At 41.7% G+C, this 9,646-nt stretch overlaps 1 protein-coding gene across 7 annotated transcripts in view; it reads left to right on the top strand.

The window, feature by feature from the left end:
• The first annotated feature begins 1,865 nt into the window (after nucleotides 1-1,865).
• The window catches only part of smarcad1a (SWI/SNF-related, matrix-associated actin-dependent regulator of chromatin, subfamily a, containing DEAD/H box 1 a), a 24,147-nt gene continuing 16,366 nt past the window's right edge, over nucleotides 1,866-9,646 (top strand). For 2 of the 7 annotated variants that reach the window (XM_061767879.1, XM_061767876.1), the window contains exons 1-7: nucleotides 1,866-2,304; nucleotides 4,716-4,836; nucleotides 4,918-5,038; nucleotides 5,914-5,980; nucleotides 7,660-7,799; nucleotides 8,404-8,473; nucleotides 9,387-9,481. In XM_061767879.1, coding sequence (XP_061623863.1) covers nucleotides 2,208-2,304; nucleotides 4,716-4,836; nucleotides 4,918-5,038; nucleotides 5,914-5,980; nucleotides 7,660-7,799; nucleotides 8,404-8,473; nucleotides 9,387-9,481 — 711 coding nt within the window. In that variant the 5' untranslated portion in view covers nucleotides 1,866-2,207. Of the gene's footprint in view, nucleotides 2,305-2,942; nucleotides 3,091-4,553; nucleotides 4,591-4,715; nucleotides 4,837-4,917; nucleotides 5,039-5,913; nucleotides 5,981-7,659; nucleotides 7,800-8,403; nucleotides 8,474-9,386; nucleotides 9,482-9,646 lie in introns of all 7 variants that reach the window. The other 5 variants (XM_061767880.1, XM_061767881.1, XM_061767882.1 and 2 more) reach the window with 5 other exon arrangements.

The following is a 9,646-nucleotide window of genomic DNA, read 5'->3' as shown; positions in this document are numbered from 1 at the left end:
CCAGCATAATCGTCCTAATATATGCACTATAGAGCAGGTGGAAGTCGACATAATGCGTGCGTATCTGTGTGTGTGTGTGTGCACATGAAGATATGAATGCACTACAAACATGATTAGATGACTTCTAGAAACTCGTTACGACTTTGAGCATCAAGAAACACATAAATAAGGATTATTTACCACCTTTGAGTGGTTGATAACTCAGACTGAACTTGTCTTTGTTAACCCTTCACGGGCCTCCAATTCAGCTCGTACTTGGGAAGTCATGGACTGTATATTTTTCTTGAAAATATAAAGCATGTATTTTTTTTAAATATACATCTTTCTACTAGAGAATATACAACTTTATACTTTAAAATATGCTGTTTTTTTCTTTTACGATATACAGCATTTGTTCTGAAAAAAAATATACTTTTTTTCTTTATACAACATTTTTCATTCAAAATAATAATAAAAAAAGACTTTTTCTCAAAAATATTGGACTTTTCTGCCTGAAAACATATGACTTTTCCTTTTAAAAAAATGCTACTTTTTTTTCTAGGAAATATGATTGTAAATCTGAATATATTTGATAATGAGGTTCTTTAAATTGTTTTGGAAAAACTACATTTCCAAAAATATATACACTACTTTTTTCTCAGGAATGTACAATTTATTTTCCAGGAAATGATATAAACTATTTCAAGTTCAATATCAAAATATATAAATATATTATTTCAAATATGCAGGTTTTTTTTTCTTGGAAATATGCTACATTACTTTGTCATCAGAGTGTGACATCTAGCGGACAACACAGGTGGTGCAGCGTTCCAGTGAATTAATGTCAGCTGTTAAACAGAATAACACAATAAAATTTGTAAAGGTACTTAGATAGCGGCTAAATAACTAATACACCCATGAAAAGTTATTTTAAAAAGACACAATAAAAAAACAATTTGTTCCACATCATACTACTTTTGAACAAGTGGAGTATTAGTAATGTTGTGGTCAGTTTCTTTGTGTATTTGTGAATGTGCGACTAACTCGACTCTGTGTGTACACACCTACAAATACAACATTCCAACCAATAGTTTACATGGGCACATAAAAGTTATATTACATTTGGAGATTTTTTTTTTTTTTAAACTTACACACAGTTCTGTTTCATGTACGGCTTGCTGGAGCGAACACGGAAGTGAGACGCAAGGGAATTATCTTGACTCATTCTTAATTTCCTGCACATCCGCTCCTTTGGCCACTGAGCAGATTTCATTCGCATACTACAGCGCAGCAGCTCGTTCGCACAGATTTAAAACAATATTTATACGACATCATTACAATTTACATTTATAAATAATTTATGCTTTATTTTGGGAGAGAGAAAATTGAATTTATTATATTCCCGTAGGCTAAAGCACACTCGCGGGAAAATGAGACGCGAGAGTATTTTTATTTTTTTCTGGACTCACTCGTGAGTACTCCGTCCATCCGGTCCTTTCACCATAGATATCGTATATAACACTCGACACAGCCTGAATCTGGTGCACCTGGACCTGGAGCCTAGTGGTTATTTCTTTCTGTGCTTTGACCAACGATGGGTCGTGTGTTCACACACATCCGGTCTTTTGACCAATGAGAGGACTCACTTGCCCCTTATTTGCATAATATTGCATTGCCACTCGATGAAACACTGTATAAACTATTAAAACAATATATATATATAACATGTTAATGAATTATAAATTATTATAAATATAAGTAATATTTAATGTTCTGACAAATTATTTCAGTATTTTCGTAGGTTAACTACACAGGGCTCATTTGAGAGTTCACACACATCCGGTCCTTTGGCCAATGACAGGGCTCAACCTTATCTCATTTGCATGCTATAACACAACCGCTCGTTAGCGGGAAACCGGCGGCAGTCTTTGGCCTCCGAGCTCTCTCGTTTCGTGACAGAACTACCACCGCATTCTAGTCGCCATTTACCACCTGTCTTTCAAAGCTACCTGACGGCGTTCTTTCTCGTATCGCCCGACTATTTTGAGCCGGTGGTCGTTGCTGTCAGGTAGGCTAGCCCAGAAAAAAAAAGTTGAGGCTCACGCTACCGGCTAAGCAAAAAAATAATAATAATAAAAAAAAAAAAAAAAAAAAAAAAAAGACACCCGCTACGAACCGGAGTCGCACAAAAGGCTTAATGTTGTCAAGCATGAGATAGCCCGGGCAAAATGAGCCAGTTCAACTTGGAACGCTTCCGTTTTCAAAAGTCGTCCGCGTGCAAAGCGCAAAACACAAGTTCGGAGTCTGAGAAGGAGAACAAGCCGGGTGAGTAAAGCCGATGTGCGGGGCTAGCTTAACCGTAGCTGTTAGCCAGATGTGCAAAGCATGCTACGTCGTTACGTATGCGTTGTCGTGAGTTCTACTTACGTCGTTACGTATGCGTTGTCGTGAGTTCTACTTCATAGGAGCTAGTTATGTGCAATACTTGTGACCTAAGCATCGTTATCCGGTGTGGTTGTTATGTCAACGACCCATGCGTCGCAGGTCACACAGGTTACCTGTGATGTTCGCTAAATACAAGGGACGGCAGTATTCAGCAATGTCAACAAATTCATTTGTCAGCACTTTGTAGATCAAGCTATGTGTGTCAAATTGATTAATTCAGCATTCGCATTATCAGACGGTTCCTGTAAATTAGTGTGATAAAAGTTCATTTTCCTGTGACAAACATTAAGAAAATGAATTTGAACTGGTGAAAATGCACCGATTACTGGCCGACGTCTTAATACAAAGTCAAAGGGGGTCCAATTTTTCGGTAATCTTGCTGTCAGAAAGCTTCCATCAGTAAAAAGCTTTTTTTTGGAGGGATGTCCAGTTCTTGGTAATGTCATTCTTGTGCCATATTTTATCCTCGTAAAGATAATTTTTTTCCACTGTGTTCCATGGTATATTTAATGCCTTAGAGATTCTTTTGTACCCTTATCCTGACTCATCCCTCTGATGCCGTGGAAGCTCTCAGCGGACCATGGCTTGTGCTTTAAGATGTGACTGCTAAAACGTCAAGAAAAGCTTACCGTATTTTCACGACCATAAGGCGCACCGTATTAAAAGGTACAGTCTCAGTTACGGGGTCTATTTCTGTATTTAACACATACATTAGGCGCGCCGTATTATTGGGCGGAGGCATGGTAAAACATACGCTAGCTTAAAACATACAGTAGCATGCAAGCACGCTAAAACAATGTTTTTAAAAAGGCAGCAGGAGCAAAACTGAGTTCGGTTGTACTTTATTGATGTATTTAACAATGTACTCATGTGATTTTTTTTTTATCAATCCTCATCTACAAATCCATCAAAGTCCTCATCTTCTGTATCCGAAATGAACAGCTGGGCAAGTTCTCCATCAAACACGCCAGGTTCCCTCTCGTCATTGTCGGGGTCTGTCTGGTTGCCGTGCGGCTCCTCAGAAATGATGCCGGCTTTTACGAAAGCTCGAACAACAGTGCAACCAGACACGTTAGCCCAAGCATCCACAATCCGTTTACAAATTGTGGCGTAACTCGCCTGGCGCTGCCTCCTAGTCTTAGTAAAGCTGTGTTCGCCATCTGTCAAACATGGCTCCCACGCCGCTCGCAACTTCACTTTGAAGTAGAAACTGGAACGTTTTGAAATGATTTAGCGTAGTCTCATGTTTGTCACAAAACGTGGCATTTGAACAGGGGTGTGTAGACTTTTTATATTCACTGTACAGTAGTCCTGTGCGCATATTCACGTTCACTTTCACAAATTTACCTCTATGCGTTTTTTTTCCTGTGCAACCAACCCCAGCCCGTTGGCGAAAACTCACCTAATCGCAGTTCAAGTGTTCTTTCTGAGACATCCTCAAGATTGCACCAAAGCCCTGTCGAAATACAAAGAGAATAACACAGTTTCAAGGTCGAACATTAACGGTGGCCCGGTAGCCCCTGGCCAGGATGCCGCTGTGTCAGGCCACCGCATACCTATTGAAGCTGGCGACCAGTACAAATATCTATCCATCCATCCATTTTCTGAGCCGCTTCTCCTCACTAGGGTCGCGGGCGTGCTGGAGCCTATCCCAGCTGTCATCGGGCAGGAGGCGGGGTATACCCTGATCTGGTTGCCAGCCAATCGCAGGGCACATACAAACAAACAACCATTCGCACTCACAGTCATGCCTACGGGCAATTTAGAGTCTCCAATTAATGCATGTTTTTGGGATGTGGGAGGAAACCGGAGTGCCCTTCTCACTCCTTTTTAGGCATTAGGGTTTAGATAAGCGGACCAATAGGCGATAGCGCTGATCAAAAGTCCTCCTACGAAGGATTCCAGATCAAACAGCACATCTGCACGTAACACAAGAGTTTCAGAAACTTGAGATGGGAGGGCACACCAACAATGACATCATATCATCATGTTAGAGGCAATTCAAATTCATCTCACCCAGGGTCTGCAGAACTGGTGCAATGCATTTGCTTGCTGACAATAAATATCTCTGTTTAACGAGCAATGTATTCACAGTTTTCTTCATCATCATCATCATCACCACACCTCAGAGGGGCGCCTTCTTCCATTCGCCATAGAGTACAATAGGTGACAGTTTGCACCTCATATTATCTTGTCCAGCTGTAATAAAACACAGGCCATGACACGTTTTCTCCATTTTACGTGCCGTCATTTGACTTACTGTTGGGATTTTATCTGTAAATTTTGCCCAGCAGCTCAGATGAAATCCACCAAATCCCATTCGGCAAAGTCCCATGCCCGAGGAGTGTTTTTTGAAGACTCTGGTGACGATGACGAGCCACTGAGGAAAATCTCCTTTTCGAGGAAATTCAGGTTGACGACGTACATCTATTGATTTGTTTCTTATGTTCCTGCCATTCATTTACTTATCCTGCGTTGTCTTTGCTTCTCCAGGGAACCTGTGGTCCAACCGTCTGCAAATGTCACAGAGGATGAAAAAAAAGAGGAAAAAAGTCAAAAAGAGTCAAAACTCGCAGCCATGTTCCCTCAGCTTTCAACGAAAAAGCTCTCGGAGGTGAGTTATGTCAGATTGGAACGAGGCATGGGCCAGTTAGGCATATCGGTATTCCGAGCAGTCAGTGAACACTACGAGTTTTCCCCCTTGTGAAAAAATTGGGCTCTTTCGGGAATTTTTCGGGTATTGTGGTTTTGTAGAGATACCGTGTTTTGACTAGTGCTGACATACACTGCAGTCTTTCTTTAAAAATGTGAGGGCTTAGGTCCCCTTTAAAGTTGGACTTGAACGTAGATGCGAAAGCTTAAGTCCTTCTCCATCTATGATACTATTTAATGTAATTTTTATCAGTCTTTTGTCAAAAGCCTTTTAACCTTTTCTTTTATCTTAACTTGCCTCGAAAGCATTGTCAAGGTTGTGCTCCCAGACTATCGGACTCAGGCGGAGAGACTTGGGATCGGTTTGGGAGAAACGGAAAGCTGAAAAAGCCACCAAAATGATCAACCAAAAAAGCACGTCCTTCCCACAGAATTCAACCTAATGCCTTCCAGCTGGTGTTACTCTGCGTCCTTAATGAGGATAACAGATACTCCCAAGTCTTCTCTGCCATTAGGCTGCTCAACACTCACCACTCTTTAAGTGAATTGCTTATTTATTTATTTATTTATTTATTCATTCATTCATTCATTCATTCCAGCCCTAATTTATAGGAACCCTGTACAATAACCTATTTACCATGTCTTTTATGACATTGTCTTATTGTTTGCTGTGGCTGAATGTGCTTTTGGACCTGGAAGCTGCAAATGAATTACGCACACCGGGATCAATAAATTTGTCTGAATCTGAGCATTATCTTTCCACAGGCAGTATTTATACATCTACGTCTTGTACCAACTGAATGTATAACAGTAGGGTAAAATGTATTGTATTCACAGGTTGTTGAGAGTACAAGTACACTGGATGGAGCTGTTGCCACGTGTTTGCTAATTTCTGATGATGAAGGTATGTACAGAGTTGTACACCAGCTCATTTTTTATTATGTGTACATCATTTATACTACACGTGTCTCCGGGAGTCTTTTAACAGGAAAATATTGAAAAGTAGAGGATAAAACATAATTACAGGGTTCCCATGAATGATTGTCTAATTGGTGACCATATTCATCCATCCATTGTCTTCTGCTTATCCGAGGTCGGGTCGCGGAGGCAGCAGCCTCACCAGGGAAGCCCAGACTTCCCTCTCCCCAGCCACTTCCTCTAGCTCTTCGAGGGGATCCCAAGGCGTTCCCAGGCAAGCCGAAAGACATAGTCTCTCCAGCGTGTCCTGGGTCGTCCCCAGGGTCTCCTCCCGGAGGGACATGCAAGGAACACCTCACATCTGGCTCCTCACAATGCGGAGGAGCAGCGACTCTACTCTGAGACGGATGACCGAGCTTTTCACCCTATCTCTATCTAAGAGCAAGGACACCCTGCGGCGGAAACTCATTTCGGCCGCTTGTATCCGGGATCTCGTTCTTTCGTTCACGACCTACAGCTCGTGACCATAGGTGAGGGTAGGAACGTAGATCGACCGGTAAATAGAGAGCTTCGCCTTTTGGCTTAGCTCCTCCTTCACCACAACGGACCGATACAAAGTCCGCATCACTGCAGACGCTGCACCGATCTGCCTGTCGATCTCCCGTTCCATTCTTCCCTCACTGGTGAACAAGACCCCAAGATATTTGAACTCCTCCACTTTGGGGAAGGATCTCATCCCCGAACTCGAGAGGACACGCCACCCTTTTCCGTCTAAGGACCATGGTCTCAGATTTAGAGGTGCTGATTCTCATCCCAGCTACTTCACACTCTGCTGCGAACCGCTCCAGTGAAAGTTGGCGGTCACAGCCTGATGAAGCCAACAGAACCACATCATCTGTAAAAAGCAGAGATGCAATATTGAGGCCACCAAATCGGATCCCCTCTACGCCTCAGCTGCGCCTAGAAATTCTGTCCATAAAAGTTATGAACAGAATCGGTGACAAAGGGCAGCCTTGGCGGAGTCCAACCCTCACCGGAAACGAGTCCAATTTACTCCCGGCAATGTGGACCAAACTCTGACACCGGTCCGACAGGGACCGAACAGCCCGTATCATGTGGTTCGATACCCCATACTCCCGAAGCACCCACCACAGGACTCCACGAGGGACACGGTCGAACACCTTCTCCAAGTCCCGTTGGGTTGCGGCACCAAAATCCACCACAAACTTAACCCATCCATCCATTTTTCTGTACCGCTTCTCCTCACTAGGGTCGCGGGAGTGCTGGAGCCTATCCCAGTTATCTTCGGGCGAGAGGCGGGGTACACCCTGAACTGGTCGCCAGCCAATCGCAGGGCACATATAAACAAACAACCATTCGCACCTACGAGCAGTTTAGAATCTTCAATCAACCTACCACGCATGTTTTTGGGATGTGGGAGAGAAACCAGAGTACCCGGAGAAAACCCATACAGTCACGGAGAGAACATACAAATTCCACACAGGCGGGGCTGGGATTTGAACTCCGGTCCTCAGAACTGTGAGGCAGATGTGCTAACCAGTCGTCCACCGTGCCGCCAGCATGATTTAATATTCTTAAATTCCAGTAAAGTAGTGTCACTGGTCAGCACTGCTTCCGTATTTTATTTTATTTTTCTTCCTCCAGACAAAGACCGTGTCGGGAAAACCGAGCATAATGAATCTGACAGCTCCCTGGAGATTGTCGAGGATCAACCCTACCAAAGGAGGAAACAATCAGAGGAGATTGTCGAGGATCAACCCTACCAAAGGAGGAAACAATCAGAGGTGAGATAACAAACGCTACAATTATGATTACTGACATGTTTGTTTTTTTTTGTTGAAAGAATAAAGTCAATGACGGGTATTGTATGTCCTGGATGAGGACAGATAGTGGCAGATACTTCAAGGGCCTGATTTAAAGTTTGCACTTTAAAAATTGGCTCAAACTTGGCTCCAGGTGCAAGCAGATGTGGGATCCTAGTAAAACAGACCAAGTCTTTTATTCCTTCTACCATCAGGCTGCTTAACACTAGTACATGCACTCTTTTTTTAAATGAGCTGCTATTCTTTTTATCTTCCATATGATGTGATTTTACTGTGTTGCATTGCTCTTATCTCATTGGTTTTATTCTTTCTTTTTTTTTTTTTCATTGCAACTTGTCCCATAACCAAGTTACCGTTTCATTTATGATGGTGTCTTATTATGTTTGCTGAGGCTGAATGTGCTTTTAGACCCTCAAAGGGAAATTGAATTGCCTGCACAAGAATAATAAAAAAAAATAAAAAATGTCAAAATCTGAGCATGATTATCTTTGTAAAGGTAGAATTTATACACTTACCTCTTGCACCAACTGAATGTCTAACAATAGTATATATTGTATTCTGTTAGCAGATTGTTGGGAGTTTCAGAGAACTGGATGTAGCGCTTGATGAATATCTGCTGATTTCTGATGAAGAAGGTATGAATAGAGTCACACACCAGCCCAATTTATATGACAGACGAGGTGTGTTTCAACAGGAAAATATTGAAAAGTGGTGCATAAAACGTGATCACAGCATCCCCATTACTGCTTATCTGTTCTTGTTCTTTTCCTGAACTCTCAGAATTCTGACCTTGCAGACCTCACAAGGACTGCGTCTCACAGTACACACTATTCTTATAATTCTAAGTGCAATACAGTGGGCCCCTGCTATTTGCTGGGGATAGGGATCAACGCTGACCGCAACTAGCGAATTTCTGCAAATAATTGATGAACTGATTATAATTTCCCATAGTAATAGTTTAAACCATAAATATACCACAAACTATGATTGCGAAAGACTTGAGATTTCAAATATGTACAAAGATCTTCAATTTCAAATGTTTCCAAACATCTTCAAACATTGCTCTACCAATACAAATGCAGTATCTTGAACAGCTTCTAGCTACACGTGCACATACAGTGCACCATGTACGGAACCTGTACATACTATTTATTCTTATAATATTCAGTGCAATAATTTAATAACATCCTGTTTAATTTTCACTTGCTTCTTTGTTATAAGCATTGTGTTTATAACTGTGCTGTTTTCTGCTCCCTAATTGCTGCACGGGATAAATTGTTTTGAGTCTGAAAATTAGCTCTTTTACTTTGCAATCAGGCAAAATTCAGAAGGGCTCTCCCACAGACATATTTTTAGCAGTAGGCAGATAATTTACTTGGTTGCATAATTTCACACCTTTTTTTTTTTTTTTTTTTTTTTTTTTTTTTTTGAAGAAGAAGAAGGCGCCATTCAAATGTGTACTTTCCACAACATTCATTTCTATGCGCAGTCAACCAATTAAAGCAGCGTCACTGGTCAACACCCCCTCCTTTTTATTTTTATATTCAGACACAGATTATGCCAGGAAGAGAAAGCCGGATGACTCTGACAGCTCACTGTGTAGTGTTGAGACTCTACCCTACAAAAGGAAGAAACAATCAGAGGTAAGATAAATGCTGCAACTATTATTACTGCCATCTGTCGTACTCGAGCGGCTCCAGCTACCGGAGACAAATTCCTTGTTTTTTGGACATACTTGGCTAATAAAGATGATTCTGATTCTGATCTTTTGTTGTTGAAAGAACATTGTCTTCAATGCTGATAATTGC

The sequence above is a fragment of the Phyllopteryx taeniolatus genome, chromosome 3 (genome assembly GCF_024500385.1).
Source record: "Phyllopteryx taeniolatus isolate TA_2022b chromosome 3, UOR_Ptae_1.2, whole genome shotgun sequence".
Taxonomy (NCBI): Eukaryota; Metazoa; Chordata; class Actinopteri; order Syngnathiformes; family Syngnathidae; genus Phyllopteryx; species Phyllopteryx taeniolatus.
The sequence above is the reverse complement of the archived record's forward strand: the minus strand, read 5'-3'. Positions and strand labels throughout refer to the sequence as shown.